Source organism: Mercenaria mercenaria, chromosome 16 (assembly GCF_021730395.1).
Source record: "Mercenaria mercenaria strain notata chromosome 16, MADL_Memer_1, whole genome shotgun sequence".
Taxonomy (NCBI): Eukaryota; Metazoa; Mollusca; class Bivalvia; order Venerida; family Veneridae; genus Mercenaria; species Mercenaria mercenaria.
Window position 1 is genome coordinate 49198054 of NC_069376.1, and position 22519 is coordinate 49220572.

The 22519-nt window shown below is 34.5% G+C and overlaps 1 protein-coding gene across 2 annotated transcripts in view; it reads right to left on the reverse strand.

Annotated features, from left to right (window-relative positions):
* Window positions 1-7878: 7878 nt before the first annotated feature.
* LOC123539595 (furin-1-like) overlaps window positions 7879-22519 on the reverse strand; it is a 40856-nt gene continuing 26215 nt past the window's right edge. For both annotated transcript variants that reach the window (XM_053527013.1, XM_053527012.1), the window contains exons 6-14: window positions 22144-22229; window positions 20916-21103; window positions 20104-20313; window positions 19274-19374; window positions 14930-15033; window positions 14280-14397; window positions 12688-12974; window positions 9496-9561; window positions 7879-8494 (exon numbers count right to left, since the gene is read on the reverse strand). In XM_053527013.1, the coding sequence (XP_053382988.1) occupies window positions 8331-8494; window positions 9496-9561; window positions 12688-12974; window positions 14280-14397; window positions 14930-15033; window positions 19274-19374; window positions 20104-20313; window positions 20916-21103; window positions 22144-22229 (1324 nt within the window). In that variant the 3' untranslated portion in view covers window positions 7879-8330. The remainder of the gene's footprint in view (window positions 8495-9495; window positions 9562-12687; window positions 12975-14279; window positions 14398-14929; window positions 15034-19273; window positions 19375-20103; window positions 20314-20915; window positions 21104-22143; window positions 22230-22519) is intronic.

The following is a 22519-nucleotide window of genomic DNA, read 5'->3' on the forward strand; positions in this document are numbered from 1 at the left end:
GATGATCTGTATATTTTACAAAGAAAGAATTTTGCTTCACTATCCGTATCAAACATTTACTGAGAGAAATATATAATCAAGTACACTAGAACTTAAGGATGACTTGTCATATTTTGTGCGTATACAGTTTTACCATGTCAGTTTTACCTTTATAAACATGGAGATATTAATGAAGTACAACACAAAGTACTACTTAATGGTTGCTTCTGTCTTGAATTGTGCTCTTGAGTATTCCGAACCAGTTTTCACAAAATTAAAATGGGACTAATGCTTCATCTTACAATATTGTTTTTATATATTCAAGAAAAGAGCATTATATTGCCAATAAAAACAGTTTCATCCGATGGATGATATATCGCTTTCTTTCCTTAGTATTTAAATTTTCCCGATTTCCGTGACCTCAGCAATTTCCTGTCATTAACATGTATTCCAAATCACTATTGTTGTTTATCATTTCTACTTGCTTATTGACTACGGACTCTAGTTTAATGAAATGGGCTGCGGAATATGTTATGTCAACTTTCCGATCGTTTAGATCAGACAAAATAATAAGGCCATAATGAACGATGTTTTTCACCGACACAAACCGTTATTTAATTTTACATATTGCAGCAAAACATATTTTAGTAAAATGATCTGCACTAACTATGGACATGAATTTAAGACATTTTCAATGGGTAGCAATGGTAAATATTTAAAGGTGATGAAAAAGGAGTGAAGCACACGCTATAAAACTATATGGTTAGTTTAGAATAGAATATAAAATAATGGAGATAGGGAATACTTCTTCTTGATTGAAATTTGTTCAACTTTAACAATTTTTATAACAAATATTTCAAAAAGGTTTTATACCTTTATGTGATAGGGATGTCGTGTACATCATGTCCATATAATGCCCATTGTGTACATCTCCGGACCACAAAGTAGGCGTCTCTTGAAGAGAGCAGCTCTATACTTTCTCGGCAAAAATGAACATCCCGAGTCAATATCCGACATTCCTTTAATATGACTATTGCTTAAACAAATAGGTTAATGTTATAACCTATAGCTTTTTTATGTGCGCATATATTAAAAGTTTTAAAACATAATCTTTTTCTTATTTATGCCAGTGTGAGTGCCTGTTGTCATCCGCCGTAAACCTGCATATAAGAATGATCTGAATACAACAGTAGACTGTATGTTCCAATTAAAGTATAACATATGGCCATTAGCGCGATTGTATATTTGACTTTGGATACACACTTTTCAAAATAATTTTGGGACCATCTTTTGAAAATAAAAACGGATATAATAATTAATTTTGAGGTCAGCAATGCTTTTGTACTTTTAATAATGGAACGGTCTGTTATATAAGTAATGTTTACAAATCAGTATGATTCAATACACCACAACAATGTATCGTATCAATAGAAGTGACAGTACACGTACGTGTTACATTTGTGTTGTTGTAAGTGTGGTTTCGATACCCAATCAGCATCACTATACCTATTTTAGTGTTTTAATCTGTTACTATATCTTTGTGTTAAAGGAATTCATATATTCTTTCAAGATATATATATATATATAAATTGTGTTTGAGATGTATGTTTTTTAATATTGTTATATCTTTTTTCAAATATTATAAATAAAATAGTCCATACAAACACAATAAAATTGTATACACATGTAAATAGACTATGTGATGATTGTGTCCAATGCTTTGCTTACAAGAGTTGTGCTTTTCATTATAATTTTCGTGATTGAGTCAAATACAGACACTTAACGATAAAGAACAAAGAATTGCCATGTTTTTATTGTTCATACGTTGAAGTCATTGAAATAACTTCCCAACGTTCTACCGTTTTGCACAAAAGCACGAAGTTTCATACCAACAAAATTAAATGTGACTTTTAAAAACGATGTGTGATAGTAAAATAAAGAAAATCATATTTTGCATTAATCGATATATTTGAGATATTGACATGTTGGTCTAAACATTTGTTGGATTACCACAAGAAATATTCAGAATTTATCATGATAATGGCAACGGCAAATCAAATGGCGGATTAGCCTTTTTTGTGCAGTATTTATTGTCTGTAAGTATTTACAAGAAGCTTACGGACATTCCTTAAATAAAGATTAAGATAAACAAATATAAAAAATACATAAATGAATACAAAATATGTGAATATATCTTCTCAGTTACAAAATTTAGATTGTAAGGCCGCATCTTGTCAAAAATATATCGCCTCAGTAGCCTAGTGGTAGAGTGTCCACTTCGAGTGCGGGAGGTCGTGGGTTCGATTCCCGGCCGCGTCATACCAAACAAATGGTAAACAAATGGTACTAGCAGCTCCCTTGCTTGGCGCTCAGAATTAAGAGGGTAGTGCTAGGACTGGTCAGCCCGGTGTCAGTATAATGTGACAGGGTGGGGTATCATGTCACGTGTCTACGGCGTGATTTTTCAGTGAGGCAGCACTGTAAAGTTGGGCAGTGTGATCACTGCTACACGTAGACACCGTCGTTTATATGACTGAAAAATTGTTGAAAAAGACGTTAAACCCGAACACACACACACACTCACACACTAAGCCTCCGGCCCATATCAACAGTTATTTGCACATGATACATCACAATGACAATGACTGGAACCAAAGTGAAATAAATCAAAGTACTTATTGTGTACAACATATATATAATACATATATACAATAATATAATGTCACTAAAGCTTATTTGGTACCCGAAAATACAATCACATGTTATATGTGTATAACTATGCAGAACCTATACATGTATGTGTGTAATCTCTTGCTATATTTCGATTCAGTTGTTAAACATAAAAGCAATATTTCAAATCTTGTAACATGTACATAAGGTACGTGCATATAAATATTCATACAAATGCATGTACGTTATTTACTATGAAGAATATTAACATAAATTTGTATTATTTACACGATATATACTTGTATATGAGTTCACATTTTATTCGATAAATACTAGTTTACTAATTTCTATATCTACTGGACTGGTGATGATATCAATATCACATGGAACTAGTATCATGCAACAATTCACTCCTTGTCTTAAATTGGTTCGTAATGACAACCGACAAGCTACGTATTACGTGTGTGCAATTTCACACATTCTCCGTTTTTTACCTTTTTTATACTAAATAACTGTAAATTATTTTTCTTGCACTAACTGCATTTGTGTTAATAATTATAATACCTGAATTTGAGAACGTAACAGTATTCGAAGAGATAGATAGGAAAGCTATGCCGCGTACTACATTTACAACCGAGCTGGACATAACAACGCTGAAATCAAATTATGGGTCCACTACCTGACCTTGGTTGAAGACAGCTTACATCATATTATAGTTTATACTCTACTCCTGCAAGTTCATGTTCTTGAATATCACTGTGATCTGCTTATTTAGCGAGTAACAGCTATACACAAATAAATATGATAAACCACTAAACATCACGTCAATCATATACAGTACTTATTTTATTTCATAAAGAAAATCAAAACCAAAACTGCAAAGACTTCTACTTACTGTGGCTTTCGCAAGACATGATCTCTGTCATCTTGTCTATCCTGGGCGGCGAATTTACAACGTACGAATCACGCTTTTTCGAAAGAAGTATTTACATCGACAACTAATATTTGCTAAATTGGTATTTAAATCAAGTTATCAGGTTCTTAAATTGACAAGACATGTTACTGGAAAATAACAGGACAGTTTTCAAATAAGCACATCTGTATTTACATATCGCGGCCATGGTAATTTTCAGAGCGTGCAAATCTTAGATAGAAATAAAAATTCATTCTTCGATTTCAGTCAAGTTATTTGTCGGAGGTTGCTTTAGTCTTGGAATGTATTTGGATTGCTTTATCAGTAGTAGATCTATATACTGACTTTTGGTTGAAGTTAACAGCCATAGCAGCATTCTATAGACCATTTAATATTCACAATTCACTGTAAATTGCGTATCTGTAACAAAGGGGAGTAACTAAGACTAGTTACCGGAACTCCAATGTCATGAAAATAGTATTGTGTTAAAATGACTAAACAAACAGATAGGCTACCGGGGACGAAATATGTACTGTACCAGGGTAAAGGACTGCAACCTAATCAAGCCCTATTAGAAGTAAGAAAGTGGTATATTTACAGATAACCTTTGGGGTTACCGTGGCCGAGTGGTTAAGGCCGCTGATTTTAAATCACCTGTCCCTCATCGATTAGGGTTCGAGCCTCCCTAAAATCGTTTAATTCTTCATGCGATGAAGCTATCCAACTGGCTTACAGAAGGTCGGTGGTTATACCAAGGTGTCCACCCGTGATGAAATAACTAAACTAGTTATCGTCTTTTCAACATTTTACAGTCATGTAAACGACAGAAGCGAGGAAACTACTAGTGCCATTTCTACGTATATATATTCATTATATCAATTTAAAGACAGCTTGCAAGAAACCTGCTGTAATGACGTTTGTTTTCCAAGCGAGGAAACTAAAGTACTATTTTTACTTTCAATACATCAATTTACAGACTGTTTGTAGGAAACATGTTATAATGACGTTTGTTCCCAATTTCGCTGGATTTAATGAATTTGTAATAGTAGTACATATAGTATGCTTAAACAAAGGTCTTTTCTGTGTTTCAGTCATTTCTGTTGGCTTTTTTAGTAGAATCAAAGTAAACAGAAATGATTGAAACTCATAAATGCTTTTTGTTTATAAAACCTTAAGTAAAACAATTAAATTCATCCTGTGATTTTGAGGATTATGTAATTTTAGCAATTTTCATACACTTGACCTGGGTGAAATATTTGTAAATTAATAGATTATCTGTAAATATATACTGCATTTAAATAATCATACATATGTACATCGCATAGTTAACGAGCCTAAAACATTTGTGTACGACACAAATTTGTATCAGTGAGAATGTTCGAATCGATCTGAAATAGGCACCATTTTCTTTTGACCTATCTATACATGGTCATGCCTTGGTCAAGTATCCAAGTTTCTTTCTCTAAAGTAGTAGAACCCAAGGGCGGATCCAGAGAAGAGGTTGAACCCATTCTAAAATCTGGTATGACATACCTTTTCATAGTCTTATGTTGAGACATATATCATTCAATATGAGCAGTGCCATGAGAAACATACAGAGTGGCTTTGCGACCAGCATGGATCCAGACCAGCCTGCGCATCCGCGCAGTTTGATCAGTATCCATGCTGTTCGCGAACGGATTCTCTAATTGCAATAGACTGTGAAGGCGAACAGCATAGACCCTGACCTGGTCTGGATCCATGCTGGTCGCAAAGCCACTATGTTGGTTATCTCATGGTGTGGATCATATATGCTCTCTGCTCGCAAACCAAAGATAGGCCCATTGTTAGGTTGTTAGGCAAAAATATATATCAGCTCGAACCGTTTGTCTATTTGCGAACAATTTTTCCAGAATTGTATGTCCACAGATCCAACTATCATTTTCGAACCCTCTAATATAAAAGTCTAAACCAAATTCCTGAATCCACCTTTAAACTCTGGACTGCTAATGGCAATCAGCAAGCTGCGTATTAAACCTATGCAATTTCACGCATTATTCGTTATTTTTACTTTTGTATACCCTAAATTATTTTTCTTAAACAGACTGTGTGTCTGTTAATAATTATAATTCTTGAATGTGGAGTGTTCATATTAAAGGAATTTTTATCAGTCGAATTAACGAGCATTTGCACTTTATTTTTATTTCTCTATAAGGTAGATATTAAAGAGGCCATGAGATTAACTGCTTGCAGTACATTAACGGGAGTAACCTATGTTTAGTGTCATTCTCTGTATGTAGTTTGAGCAGGTACTTGGAGATTGACATTTTTTTGTTGAATTTAACGTCGCACCGACACATGATAGGTCATATGGCGACTTTCCAGCTTTAATGGTGGAGGAAGACCCCAGGTGCCCCTCTGTGCATTTTTTCATCACGAGCCGGCACCTGGGTAGAAACACCGACCTTCCGTAAGCCAGATGGATAGATTAATAGGAAAGTGGGTACGAGTTTATTTGTTTTGCTATTGAGTGAATATTGAAATATAATCTCTTACACGTCAATAGCATTATTGTCTCATTAATATTCATGTTTCGAAGTTTATGATACAAAACAGCAAATACGCACTCGCAGATTGCTGACAGTTTCATCAAAATCAGCTCGTAGTACGTTCTATGATATGTGAAAATCAATTCATAAAACGTACGTACTATGGATTGGTTTCAGAATAGTAAAAGTTTTAGGCATTCTATAATTTTTAGATCGAAGTAGGGTGTTTTCATCAGATGTAAAATAAAGCTGCACATTTTCAATTTGGTGTTTTTCATTTTACTTTCAGCAGTGATCTAAATTGCTAACACATGATCCAGTATATATTTCGCTAAAATACAGAGCAGTAGAACAGTCCGATATCCTTAGAATATATGCTAAAGCAGATTGCAAATATTTTAACCTTGACCATGACTTAAAACCAACGTCTCTCATACCCATAGCGTACACTCTACAGCAGGTTCTTATAACCAGGCAGCGAAAGGCACATTGATGCCCTACCAGATTACATTAACTGGAATAATTCTGTGACAATGAGATGTTCAGAGTACGAGTATGTCGAATCATCGGTGTATTTACTTTGTTAGTTTACGTCAATTTTCGTATTAACAAAAAATGATAATCTAGTTTTACCAACATGTTAAGTCGGTCTATACTGTCCAAGTTTGTGTTTTTTCTAGGATGTGAACGTACTTACTGATTGTACCCGTGAAATAAAACTTACACCGATTTTTTATTCACCATTTAAGCAGCAGGCGAAACGGCTTTGTCCACATTTCAGCAATGGGTTTACGAGTTTCGATAGGATTTCAAGATCCTCTGCGACACACAAATTCATAAGCATTCACTGTCAATCTGTTATAACCGAGATCGGCCGTCATTCATTTACTCCTGGATAATGAAACATTTATATGTTACCAATGTACATATAATTAACACACTCATAGTACGCTCTGTATTTCTGGGAAATCATCCATACACAAGTCAGTGACCCGATAGAGGAATCGTGTTGTTTATAAGCATTAATATGTTGTTATATAATGTTCCAAAAATATAATGAATGGGTAAATAAATACTATAATCAAACAATTACAAAAGCATAAATAATGTAAACTCAAGAGCTCCGAAAAGCGGGGCAATATACGCCTGAAGTTTAGACCAGAGGAGGAGGAGGAGGAGGTAAATTTAAACAATTTTTATTGGGTGTATGTGGGAAGGGAGTTTGATGTGGCGGTGAATGGGGGTTGGGGTGGGTTCGTGCAGCTACGTGATTGAATACAAGGGCACAGGAAACTGAAAATGAATCTTTTCTTCTCTTTTCTTTTGGCAAGGGAGGAAGTGGTTAACGTATGTGTATGTATAAGGGAGAGGGGGTAATTTTGATTGATGCTCTTCTCAAATCATCACATCACCACTCACCTTTATTCAAAGTTAAAAGTCAACACCCTGAAAAGTTTTAAAGTTTTGCTCCTCACACAAAATAAAGTTCGAAGTCAATACCTTGAATGATTATGAATTTATGCTCTGGACAGATTTGACCTTGTTGTAACCTTGACTGTTGACCTACTGATCTGGTTTATGCAGTCCAATACTAAGCTACAAAAACATAATCATGAATAGTTTTTGTGCGACAACGTGATGGAATTCTAAGGCACAGAAACTGAAAATAACAACACTACTATATTTTTGTGAGACGTTGAAAAATAACAGTTTTATACTTTCAATTTATGTATTCGTCATTCTTAATCAAAGGAAAAATATAAGTCAACAAATAATAAAGAAAAAGAATAAAGAGTGCAAAAACAGTTTATATATCGGAATACATCACAGACAAATCAAATATAGTATTTATTAATAAGGAGAAACAGGGAGTTGCTAAGCATAGGATATACACATAGTTCGTATGATGTTAGGCAGACTTTATAGATGTATTTGACATAACAAACTAATTTGTTTCAAAATAATGCTATTCCGAACAATGGTGAGGGCACAGTATTTATCTCGCGGATTCTTATTCAAACCTAATTACAAATGAGCCGTCGATATTGACAAGCATCAGATATGATGATACGATAAAATGGCTTAATTACATATAAATTTGTTCTATGTAATTTTATGTAATCTCATTGCGTTGTAAAATGTGCTCATTTCAATCTAGACACCAGCGATTGAATGAGATTTTGAGATTATGTAAACATGTTATATTCGTATGTTTCATTTTATGGCCCTCGTTCAAGACGTTAGGATACTGACGATACAGCTTGTGTTTGTCCGGTCGTTGCTGGTGCCACAGATGATGTACCTTTCTTGATCAGGAAGAAATAAACACAAGCGACTATGACGGCCACACTAATGATTGCTCCTATCGTTGCACCAACAATAACAGCCGTATTGTCCTTTCCGTCTGCATTGGTTATAAAGTAAAATATACATATTACTATGGAGTGATAACATTCTTATTTCTTGCATGACAGTTTTTAAGATGTTTAAACAAAGCATCATTTGAAAAATCCTAAGAATGATTTCTGTTAACAATTTTCCCTCTCTGCATATGAATTGCCTTTCATTATCTTTATTTGTAAACTTGTTATCACTTTCTTAAAAGATTCGGACTTCCAAGTAACATCGTGGCCTTAAACAACAGAGCATAAAACGCCGTCCTTCTCAAATAACGAAGTCGTATCCTTCTTGTAGTATTTCACTATGTAAGCTAGTATGTGTAAGAGGTGAGATGTTAAAAATCAATGAATGTTTTATGACGTTAGTTAGGTGTGTGCGTTCATTACACACGTTTCAGTTCAGTCCTTTTATTTCTAAATGCAGAAATATTTTGATTAATCCCTTCCGTTTTCTCCGCAGAAAAACATATTTAAGGCAGTTTTTCACGTTCAGATATATATATTTATTGTGAAAATAAATGCATGGAACCTTGTTTTGGTATTTAGATAATTGCCCATGATTAAAAACATCAGCACATTTAAAACTGTTTTGAATTATTTATAGTATCAAACTTTTTTTATTTCTTTTTTTTTTTTCAGAATGATAGTGAAGTTGTCTTTTTAACACATTTACTCACGGGTTACCATTAATGCATAAAATGGTTTTCATTTCCGTATGCAAGTATGTAAGTTCAGTTTTTTTTCTATGCTAGCCTAATAAGTGACGTTATGCCATTACGTTTACCTTATCAAACGTGCAAAATTACGTTAGATGTAGTTGTCATGAAAGTTACATTTCTCAACAGAGTTAAAAGTCGTATGCTGTTTCTCATTCTAACAGAAAAGTACCGAGTCTAATTTAAAGTTAATCGCCAAAGTACCAAGTCTATTCAAAGTAAATCGCTTTAAGTGTTAATTAAAGTAGCCGTTAAAAGGACATTTAGGTTGATTGATGCAAATACATTACCTTCCTGCTGCAGTGGATCTGTTTCTGTTCCGTAAAATGTGAGTGACCAGGTATTAAGACTCATTGCTGTACGAGTAAAAAAAAATAAGTAATCAATGTTCTATATTGTTAAAGTAAGTTAAAACATGCGACATATAAGGAAGTAACGTTTGAATAACAAAGTAAATATTTATCCAGTTACCACGAACGCAAAACTACAAATTTGGACGGCATTACTAAATTCACAAACTTAAAAGTAACATAGAAAAAAAGTTAACAACATCTTTATAAATTCCGTTCAGATAATATTATTTCATATAAAAATTCCAGTCAAGTAAATAATCTGTGATTGATAAGGTGCGTGAATTTAGCAGTGGGTTAGACATTAGACACTCGTATAGACATTCAGAAAAATGCTGCGAATGCCTATTTGTATATACATTCCTATACACATAAAAAAATCGATATGAATGCTATCTGCATAGACATTAGACATTCGTATAGACATTCAAAAAATTAATTTCTGTTTTGGATTTAACATCGCACTGACACATGATAGGTCATATGGCGACTTTCCAGCTTCAATGGTGGAAGAAGACCCTAAGTGCCCCTCCGTGCATTCAAAAAAATAATGATAATGCCTGTCGAGACATTAAACATTCGTATATACATTAACAAATCAAGGTGAATGCCTATTTGTATGGACATTTGACATTCATATAGACATTCAAAAATTGAGGCAAATACCCGTCTGTATAGACATTTGACATTCGTATAGACATTAAAAACAACTGCTGCGAATATCTCTCTGTATAGACATTAGACAATCGCATATATATTCCTATTGACATTTAACCGATGCGAATGCCTATATGTATAGACATTCGACAATCGTATAGACATTCCAAAATATCGGTGCGAATGCCTATCTGTATAGACACTAGTAACCCACTGCCATCTTCACGCACCTCTAATCTACTGCCAACTTCATGCACCTTGATTGACTCATATAATTTTCATTCCAAACTAACACTGACAAATGAACAAACCAGTGCAAAAGTTTATGTCTTTTATTAAGATGACAATATTGTAGCACGTCTCGCAAAACTCCTAATTTCGATTTCCGTATTTATTTCAGGTAATCGGGCAAATTTTCAAAACGTTTTTATCATAGAAAAGCGCATGTCTTCCCCAAAACATGGTAGTAATAATAGGCTAGAAGTCAATCGGGGAAAGGAGCAAAAGTCAAAGAGACACTGGTGGATAGCTTAGTGACTAAAATGCAATAGAGATTATCTACTCAGCATGTCCAATTATCCTATGAAATTTCAATGTTATTGGCCACGTGGTTCTCAAGCTATAGATTTAAAACAGGTCCGTGACCTGGACCCTTTAGGACCAATAATCCAATGTGTCACCTACATTATCTATTGTGGGTTAACATTCAGTAGTAACTGTTGATATACAACATTTGACACTATCTCCCTAGGTATTGCAACCCTAGCAGGTAATGCTAACATGACATGCCTGAATTGAAATCAGAATGTGATCATTAGATTAAGGCTAAGTTATCCTTCAAAATACGTGATTTTCTGAGCAGTTCCTTCTCTGCATAATATTAATGCAATAAAAAAGTTATTTTAACACTTTATTGAAAGATTTCCAGTGGGTGCTGGGTTATTTCGATGTGCCCAAGGGTTGTTTTAGGTACAAAAAGCCAAATGTAAAATGTGCTCAATGGCCATCCATTATACATAATTCCTAAATTTTTATATTATGCAAAACAATTTAAAAAATAATGCTTGTTGCATGTATGTACATTTAAGACTGAATATAATACTTAAGTCTTGATTTAATCATTTTGAAGCCATTTTGAAGATTTACTGAAACTTCCTTTTTAATTTCCATGTAGCTTCTCCTGCAGATGGTCCTACTTATCAAGTTATTAATAAATATTTAATCCTCAATTATACCTGGATTACTGCGGGAAGAACTTATCTCAATGCCAAAAAGTTGTCAAAATACATGATTAAAATGTAATGTCAGGAAATGTTTTAACTCTAATAAAATAACTTCAGATTCACTATTTAAGCTGGAATTTAGATAAAATGTTATTTGTACCGTATTACACATCATATATAAAACCAGAGTAAACTCTTCATTATTTACCATGAAAATTAACATTAAAATAAAATGACTAATCATTAAGTTTTTAATTATACATTTACTTTTTTATTCCTATTAACTTTTGCCATGCATGTGTACAGTAAAGTAAATGCAGGAAATGATTAATATGTGTGCCGTTTATCTCTAGTACTATGTCAACATCAATAACTTCTTTGGGTACATTGTTAATATCTAACTTTTCAATCCATTTGATGGTAAGTTTTTCCACACTCTTTACACTTTTGAAAGCATAAATACTGAATATCAGTAAATAGAAATTTTGTTTTAGTTTGTTTGTCATAACTTTCAATGATGGTTAAATAAATGCAATACATTTCACAAGTTAATGATGATTAAATACAGTGATACCCTACATTGAGATACAATGCCAAAATGAAATTTCTGGATTTCCGGATGAATGAATCATTAATTATTGCATAATCAAATCTGTAAATAAAGTTAAAAACCATATATTTAGCAATACATGTATGTATGTCTGTCGTCAAAACAAATGGTAATATTGAAAGTTTCCAAACGTAATCACGATTACTTGAGTGTAAGTAATGTAATGTAAATAATTGCTGGTGCAAATTAAGAGTAATCTAGTGTTATCGTAATTAGACAATAATAACGTAATTGCAATGCAATCGATTACAGACACATGCAATCAGCCGCAAGTCTCTGATGACCCCACAACTCTGTTTGTCCTATCACCCTATGAAGGTTGAAGGTTCTGGCACAAGTGGTTGTCAAACTATTGATCGGAAACAAGTTTGCATGTTATGGTTCCTGTGACCTTGACCTTTGATTGATTAACCCCTAATTCTATAGGGGTCGTCTTATTCATTAGCCCTACCGTCGTAAGAAGTTTGAAGGTTCTAGAATAAATGGTTTACCATTAATAGATCAAAACTGAAATATGACGGACTGAACCTACGTACGGACAGGGCTAAAAAGTATGTCTCTCCGTACTATATATGTGTTTGTGTGTTAGGGGAGGCATAATAACGTATGATTACTATATTCATGACAATTAAGTTCCCTTACAGTTACTTGATATCGAAGAATCCATCCTTAATGTCCACGTTCCGGAAGGGTTTTCACGCCATGTGTGAACTGACATAAATTTCCATGAAACAGCATCTGATGATCTGTCATTGGATCTCTCTCGAAGTATCCTACTTTCTGTACCCTCTGGGGACACAAGGTATATTGCTGTGTTCTGTATGTGTAGTGACTGGAAATTAATGCTGATGTACACATGCTCGAGGTATTTGACAGAACAATCATCATTTGTCCATGTGCTTACAATTGATGTTAAACCTGTCGACGACCTGCGGGTTTGCAAAAAAACTTTTCATGTAAAGATTGCAATCGCACGGAGAAGTTAATACAGCCTATACAAAAGGCTGTTGAAAACAGAAAAAAAAATGCCGATAGCGAAAGATAAAAATATTTTGCTACATAGAAAACATTGGCTCCTTTCTCAGAATTTACATTGTCAGCAGCTAGACTTTATGTATATCTTAACCATTTTTGTCTAGTAGTTTTTGCAGGGTTAAGAGCTCTTATGAATCTTTTAAAAGCCACCTGTTGTACCTTGAGGATATATTACTCAGTTTTATATGTCTTGTGATATGTTACTTGAAAAAGTGACCAGTTGGCTATCTAACTATTATTTTCCCCGGGCGTGATGATTAAATAAATAGATGTGTGTTTGTAAAAGCTTTAAGCCCATTACGCATTTTAATCAATTATTAAAACAATTTTCTTTTAACGCTACGACAACCGACAGAGCGCCATGTCCAGATGAACTTGCCAATCAGAGCTTGCTTTCAACATTTTGAATGTCAAAGTTGCTTTTTCTGATATTGAAAGAATATATTCAGGTCGTCTCCATTAGTCGAAGTACTTTAGAAGGTAAAGGCAAACGCTGATTGAAACGAGTCATCTGATTAGCTAAAGTGAAAATAGATAAGTGGAAATACTTTACTTGATTTGCAAGCTTTCAAAGATCTTCCTATATATTCAGGTTCCAAAACTAAACCGAAAAAAAAATGTTGTACTGCGTAGTGTTAGTGTTAATGTTTCTGATCCTTCAGGGTGGTGGATTCTATTTCATTTTTCTTTATTTAAAGTAGAGCTCTTTTTTTTAACTGATGCCAAAGGTCTTAATGGATGAAGCACATTCAATAACCTCTTATAAACACAATAAATCAAATTTGTCCTGCACTAAATGTTCTTGGTAGAGATATAAGATTCAAATGGATTTACTTCTATAACTTATTGAGTGTCAAGCTGTGTGTCTTATGCACTATTGAAAGCAAAACCAATACGCCTTACAATCTAATTTGCTAAGCATTATGACTTGAATTGATAAAACAAATCAGCCAAATGAAATCATTTTACATATGTAAAATAGTTTTGTGTTTTGTTTTGTAGGGTTTAAAGTCACATTGACACAATTATAGGTCATATGGTGATTCTTCGGCTTTGATGGGGGAAGAAACCATGTGCCTTCTGTGCATTATTTCATCCCGAGAGGGCACTTGGTTAGAACATGCGTCTCTAGTGAGGCAATCGAACCAATACTCGGTCACCGAGGCGCCTTATGGAAAATAGTAGTATGTTAACTATACCTATATACGTTTTGACGGGCCCCTTCACAGATTACTTGAGTAGGTACAGTGTGCCATGTAGAAGCGGCGTCCACCATTGCCTCAGCATTGAGTAATCCAAAGCCATGGCTCAGACTCACTGCGAAAGAAAGACAAATTTAAAATTTTTCTCAATATATCATGTATGCCAAACCTGAATAATGCCCTGTACTACAGCAAATCTATACAGTCGGAAGAAAGGGGTAAATCATATTCCGGTTAGATTTATTTGATCGTTTTATAAACTAAATATGTAAGCCACTCGAACCCACTGACAACCGAAACCGTTTTGGGTACACTTAACTTGAAAAAGACACCGATATCTTTATGGTCAGATGGACATAGCAATATAAAACCGGCCGAAGACAGCAAACCATTTTAAAAATTAACATAGGCAAGAGTGTAACATTTTCCCCTTTTTGTAAAGAGACGAAATCGTTATTCAATGAGGCCTTTGTGTATTTTGTATGCAGTAGTTTCATGCGTCAAATGGGTTAATTTTCTGAAATACATACTTGTCAAACATTTGTAGAGGAATATAATATTTTTAAGGGAACAACTTATAACCCTTAGAAGAAATGTTCAATAAAACATGTTTCATAATTATGAATGTAATGCCGTTTCTTGCATACCTTTCTTTCCAGCAGCGTTAGAGTAGAAGTTAGAATTCTTGAGACCGATATTTGTAGAATACTCCACAATCATATGCTGTATATCTCTCCATGATAGTTGAGGACTAAAGAGAAACGTAAACAACATGAATGTTATACATGGACGTACTGTTCTAAAATGTTGCCTTTTGCTTATTTTTAATACTTAATTTCTCTTCTATATTATGCTTTATTTCTAGAATAAACCGTACGGGAATACGGCCAAGTCCCCTGAAATTCACGATACTGAGTCCCAACTGTATACTTATCAAAATTAATGTGAACAATCCATCAAGACAGGAATTATTTTTTTTAAATAAAATAGAGATGAATGACTTCTAGAAAAACTATTTTATTGTTTTCACTTTTCTGTTTTATGAAATATTTGCATAAATCAATATTTTGTACAGAAAGTATCCATCCAGCGAAAGCCTTACAAGTAAGTTTCTATGTCCTAGAAACGTTAACGTTTGAAAGGGCTAGTTGTAGTATAACTGGTTTCATTTGTAATGATCTTACGAAAGAGCTGACTGACAGAAAAATGGATTCCATCCAAACAGTCGTCAGTAAGAAATCATCCTCCCTGGGTCAACAAAATTGATTAGAAGATATAACACGAGGGCCATAATGGCTCTATATTGCTCACCTGTTATCATTGCACTTAAGGACAAGAAGGTCAAAAAGTCATAATCAAGATCATTCAAAAGAATTATGAGAAAATATAAAAAGATGTGTAAAAATACACCTAAAAATTGGAGGTACCATTCATGTTGTACCAAAGAAAAGTGGTCTCGGTTTTTCCCTACGGCCAATCATGAAATAATTACTAAATAAGCTATTTATAGTAACATAAAAGGGAAGTAATTAAAGAAATGTAAGTGAACCAAAGAAGGATCTGCCAAACAGAAACAATAGCACTGCAATGCAACGCAAATGCACAGCAACATACACACAAAACAAAGGAATATGCCTTTTGACCCCTTAGTGTGACCTTGACCTTCAAGTGAGCCATCCGAAACATGCACTCTGCACGTCGTTTTAATGAGGTGAACATTTGTGTCAGGTTTCTTTGAAATCCTTCAAGGGGCTGAAGAGTTACAGGGCGAAAGGGTCATTGCTAACAAAACTACAGACAGACAGATGGACACCACGCGATAACATAATACGTCCCTTCGGGCGTATAAAAAGATCTAGATCTTATGGTGATACAAGTGCAAGTTTGTTTAAAATTCAAATCATAAATGAAGCTGCTATTGTGCAGACAAGGTCAAAATAGCCAATGCTGGCTCTATCAAGGGCCATAACTCTGTAACCCATAAAGGAATCTGGCCAATGCAAACACGGAACCAAGATCTTATGGTGATACAAGATTTGTGCAAGTTTGGGTAAAATCAAATCATAAATAAAGCTGCTATTGTGCAGACAATATCAAAATAGTTCATTTTGACCATTTCAGGGGCCATTACTCTGGAGAACATAATGGAATCTGATCATTGAAGAAAGGAATTGAGATCTTATGCTGAAACAAGTTTTATGCAAGTTTGGTTAAAATTCAAATCATAAACGAAGCTGCTATTGTGCAGACAAGGTCAAAATAGCTAATTCTGGCCCTTTCAGCGGCTATCACTCTGGAATCCATTATAGAATCTGGCCAGTTCCAAAGAGGAGCAAAGATCTTATGGTGATACAAGTTGTGGGCAAGTTTGGTTAAAATAAAATTATAAGTGAAGCTGCTATTGTGCAGACAATGTCAAAATAGCTAATTCTGGCCCTTTCTGGGGCCATAACTCTGGAACCCATAATGGAATCTGGCCAGTTCAAACATGGAAATAAGATCTTATGGTGACACAAGTTGTGTGAAAGTCTGGTTAAAATAAAAAAGTAAATGAAGCTGCTATTTGCAGACATGCTCAAAATAGCTAATTCTGGCCAGTTTAGGGGTCATAACTCTGGAACCCATAACGGAATCTGGCCAGTTCAAAAAAAGAATCAAAATCTTTTGTTGATACAAGTTGTGTGCAAGTTTGATAAAAATCAAATGATAAATAAAGCTGCTATTGTGCAGACAAGGTCAAAATAGCTAATTCTTGCCCTTTCAGTGCCCTTCTCTGGAACCTATGACGAGATCTGACCAGGTCAAGAAAGGAACCAAGATCTTATGGTGATACAAAATGTGTGCAAGTTTGGTTAAAATAAATCATAAATGAAACCATTATCGTGCAGACAAGAAATTGTTCACGCAAGCACAATATTAAATTCTTGCTTTCTAAGAGGCAATAACTCTAGAACCCATGATGGGATCTGGCCAGCTTTCAAAAGGAACCAAGATATCATGCCAATACAAGTTTTATCAAAATTGCTTGCAAAATGTGGCCTCTATCGTGTTCACAAGAAATTGTGACGAAGGTTGATGACTACGTGAAAGGTAAGCCAAAAAGACTTTTAAAAAAGCGAGGAAGTGAAACAAGTCTTTTGATCACAAGTAGTTCCTAGAACTAAAACTTTTAGTGTAGAAAATAAGTCAAAGAGGCTTATCACAAAGATCTTTTAAACATCCTAAATCTACATTGTACTGATGCAAATATTTTAAGTATAGCAAATTCAAAGTAACTCTTTACATTTATAAAACATTCCAAACAAGACTCTTCTTCCATACCACCCTAAATTATGAAAAGAAGCTCAATCATAAGGATAACACCAAGGCCACGGTACTGAACAAGCAGTTTCAGTTTGTTTTCAGCCCCGAATCTCCACTGAAACTAGCTTTACCTTGTAAAATGAAATTTGAAATTACAAGATATATTAGTTAATCAAAATAGTAAATTCATCCCCAACACGCTAGATACTAAGGTTAGCTCCTTTGGGATAGAGACTTTGTCTCAATAATTTAAAACTTCAAAAGGCTACTGGCCCAGTTCAATTAAATTTTTAAATCATAATCTAAAGAACGTAGCCAAATTCTTGTAGTTTTATTCCAGAAATCCTTTAAAGGAACCCCACCATTCAATTTAAAGTCAGCAAAGTTTGCTCGTGTTTACAAAGCACTTTTAAAGGTCAAATCCCGCTAACTATAGCCCTGTTTCTTTAACATGTGTTCTATGTGAAGTACTAGAACATACAGACTCCTTCTCAAAAGTAAAACATTTCACCAGCAAGATTATCCTCTACCACCTATAAAACATGTCATGTGTCACCCAACTAGTAAATAAACTGGTTACCTCAGTGTATGATATGAAAAAAAAACAACAAGTAGATCTCTTACTAATAAATTTCAGAAAGGCTACAGAATGGCCTATTGAAATTGCACATTTGGCTAAGAGATCAAACTCTAAAGTGCATAAAAAATCCTTAGTAACAGAGTCCAATCAGATGTCCTGAATGGCACCATGTCAGATGCCATTCCAGTTCAATCTGATATTCCAGTTGGATTCCATTATTGTGCCTCTGCTATTTTCAGCCTATATAAATGATCACCCAAAAAACAGTAAGTTATTAATTCGCCACTTTGAAGATGATCTCAATATGTTAGTAGAGTGGGATTAAGAGTTGGATATGGAATTCAACATAAAACCATCAATGTGAAGGAAACAACCTATTCCCGCCAATAACTACCATTAGGGATTCTTACACGAATCAGTCACGTCAGCCAATTACCTTGGCGTGGATATATCAGAAAATCTGCCGTTGGACGTTCACATCAATAGGACATCAAAGAAATTAAATTAAACATTAGGGTTTCTGCACAGAAAAATAAAGATCAAATCTGAACCCCTTAAGTCAATGGCTTACCAGACACTTGTTAGACCCCACCTGGAATATGACTTTGAAGTGTAGTAATCATATACTACAACATTTATACAGATAGAGGGTGTTCAGAGACGGGCAGCCCGCTGCATTAAAGTTGACTTCCATCAAACTTCCAGAGTTACAAAGAAGTTACAGTCACTTTCCAAAAGAAAGCTACTTTATTCTTCTCATCCGCTCAACACATAACTTCCACTCACTTAGTTACAAGATTTTCACAGGAACTACATGTTACTTGACGTATTCTTCCTTCCGCAGAAAAATATATCATTTGAACTCCCTTCTATGGTTGCCAACCTTCCAGCCCCTGAGCAGTTCAATGCAGCAGTTTGCGGCCCTGATTATGTCTAACCCTAATTGCCTGATAACTGTTTTTATACCTTTACTTCTAAGCAAGCTATTGTTCTTGCTAACATTTCACTATTAATACTTTTTGTAGTTCGCGGCGCCAAATATCTACGTCCCCTTGAGGGGTTTTGACTTTATTGAAAGATAGGTAGACAGATCAAAGTAAGTACTTACTTTGCTTGTAGGACAAGAGCGATGATACCTGCAGCAACAGGACACGAAGCAGAAGTCCCTTGAAAATTGTCTATACACTGGTTACCAGGGTCGGTGGTTGCCTTGAATTTGAATTGATATTAAGTAGGACATTGTATTAGAAATTAAGAATTAGGGAAAATTGGACATTTGTACCGTGTTAGAAACGATTTTGTTAACATCACTCTTAGAAAAATTTTTAATCTTTAACTTAAGCTTATAGAATATATATTGTTATATCTTATTTAAGCCAGCCAGTATATAATAAATGTAATAGTGCACAAAGTACTAAGTGTTTGTTAAATCCATAGTTCTAAGCATTATATCGGTATAGCTGATTCTTGTCTTACTAATCCAGGTGTATGACTTAACACTTGTGTTAGAACTTATTTCTAATCATTCTAATACCATCCGCTTAGGAGCGAACCCACAAATTCCCGCACACGGAATTGTTGCTTCCTATTAGTAGGCGACCGAGGCAGTCACAATGAAAGTTCTATCATCAATAGACATTACGCCTGTTAAGTGGCTGAGAAAGATACAAATACGTAAAACACGAACTACTGTTTGCATCAAATATCATTTTTTACGAAAAACAGTTACATTAATTACATGCTCAATAAAACAAAACTTTTTATCACCAGGTAGAAATGGGTGAGATCATTAAACACTTAGTTTGAAATCTTGCACTCATGTGTTCATTTAATCTAAGAAAGTTTCTAATTATTCTCTACAAGAAAATCTAAATGCCAGCATACTTTATTTCTTACAGTATCATCCTGTCTCAGAAAACGTTTCCACTTAATACCTACAATTCTGTCTTGTGTGTCGTCTCCGCCGTACGCTGCTGCCAGAATTGCTGTACATTCCTCAGCATACCATGCAGGTGCTGTGTCCGGCGCCAGCGAGTTGACAGATATGGTATAGATTGTGTTGGAATATCCATCAACGTTACAATCATCAAAGTTGCCACCCCCATTACCTGCTGCCCAGGTATATATAGCTCCTTTGCCGTTTCGACCCTGTGTTTGTTATAATGAAAAAAAATGAGAAGCTATCAATCTTCCATTATTTATGTAGTTAAGTAGATTGTTTTAGAAGATAGTATATATATATATATAGTCCTTTCAATTGGTCTAGATGTAGTCACATGATCAATGATGAAAAGCCTTATTGACTCGAATGTGATAGAAATTGAACCCTCTTCAAAAAGGAGGTACTCTATTACGGGCCCAATACCTTAAATATTAATTTTTACTCCTTTGAATTTATGTTTGTTGGTAAAAGAAATCGCATGCTGATCTTGTATTTCTAATTTGATAACAGCAATGAATAAACAACATACGTATGTTGGTGGATTATGGCCTTTTCCAAAAGGTTTTATTTGCCGTCAAAAAGAATATTATGTTTTGTGCTGTAGAATATATAACGAAAATTTGTGCAAGGAACAAATGTATCATTGAAGCTTCATTACTATCTTCTAAAACAATCTACCTAACTACATAAAACATGGAACCAGTCCTACAGAAAAAAATCAAAATAAATTGCTAATCTAAGATGACTTTTCATTTATTTGAAAAAAGAAAGATGGGAAACATTAATAAAATTATGTTACGAAATACACCTCGGTAACTCCTTTCAGCAATGCTGCCTCTTGTATTGAGGAGATACCGTCTGTGGAGTCATAACCAGCACCGTCATCTGGAGGACCCCAGCTGTTACTGTATATATCTATATTTTCTAGCCTGTGAATAAGTGCAGATGCTTCGTCTGATGCTGTGGACCCATATACACTATCCAAAAGTCGAATTGCTAGAGCGGTAATGATATAAGGCTTTATAATACATGCAATTATAACATAAACGTAACGTATTGCACGTCAATCATTTATCTTGGCATATATAAAGTATTGCACGTCAATCGTTTATCTAGGCACTGTATTAACAGAAAATACCCGATATACCTTTTCGTTCAATTATGGAATTATATGCTAATGTGTTGACCTTAAAGTGTGAATATAAGAATTTTCATTTGCTAGTTGACAGACGTTTTAGTAACAAAGCAATACTGTTGTTTCATGCGCAGATTTGCATTACTAACATAAACATCAGGTTGAAACCCGCATTTGATGTGCAACACTTCCATGAACAGTATAACATTCAAACCATTTGCATCCAAGTTACATTATAGGAAAAAAATTCTAATCTGATTACAACCATCAAGTGTCTTGAAACATACTGACGAGCTGGGTAAGGCAAACCCTTCACCGGCCTAATAAAAATTGCCTATTATGATACCAATGAGAAATACAGTGTCTGTTTCATTAAAAATACAAATATTCACAAAGAGGATATAGATAATAGAAATATCATCCGTGTCTTTTTCATTCAAATAAACATTTAACAGTTACAAGAAGATATAAACGTTACTTTACATTAAAAATCTATAGAAAATGCTATTTTTAAACTGCCAGTGTGTCATAGTTTCTTTCGATTTTCTAAAGTTATACACCATTAGAAAGCTTGTGATCTGAGCTTTTCATAAATATATAATATATTTTCTTTAATCATGTGCATTGAAATGATTATTACACCTGACTAGGAACTTTTACATAGAAATTATGTAGACAGAAAAGCGGTCGGTATATTCGTAAATAAACAATAAAAGTGCGAAAATAGAACGGCGGATTAATCTCCTTCAGTTTCATTATTGAAGAGAAACTTGAATTCTTGCAGTTTCTAGAATACGGTTATAATAGGTTCAACCGCTTCGCGGCTGAACCTAGAAATTGTCAGAAATTGCATGCCAAATTGTAAACTGGTTTTAACAAATGTTTCTCGGATGACGCCTACCTGGTATTTTGGCTCCGTACGCTATTCCTATGACACACTGTCCGTTTTTGGCTGCTGCAACAATGCCAGCGCAATTTGTACCATGCCTGAAGTATATTTATGTCACGACCTTGTTGACAGTTTTCATAAATATTTGTCATATCGTATGAAACAGTTTAGAGTTCTTCTGTATAAAGGAGTACCCAGTTCTGGCTTTGTTTTATTTTGTGTTCTATTTTGAACAGTCTGGCTTTTAATGGTGGAGATTATTTATATTAAGACGGCGGGTTTGTACTCAGTAATGTTAAAACGCGGCTATAAGTTATTTCGTGGTCGCGATTTTGTACGGATACTTGTAGAATATGTTTGCTCAGTGAAGCCTTTCACGCCAACAATC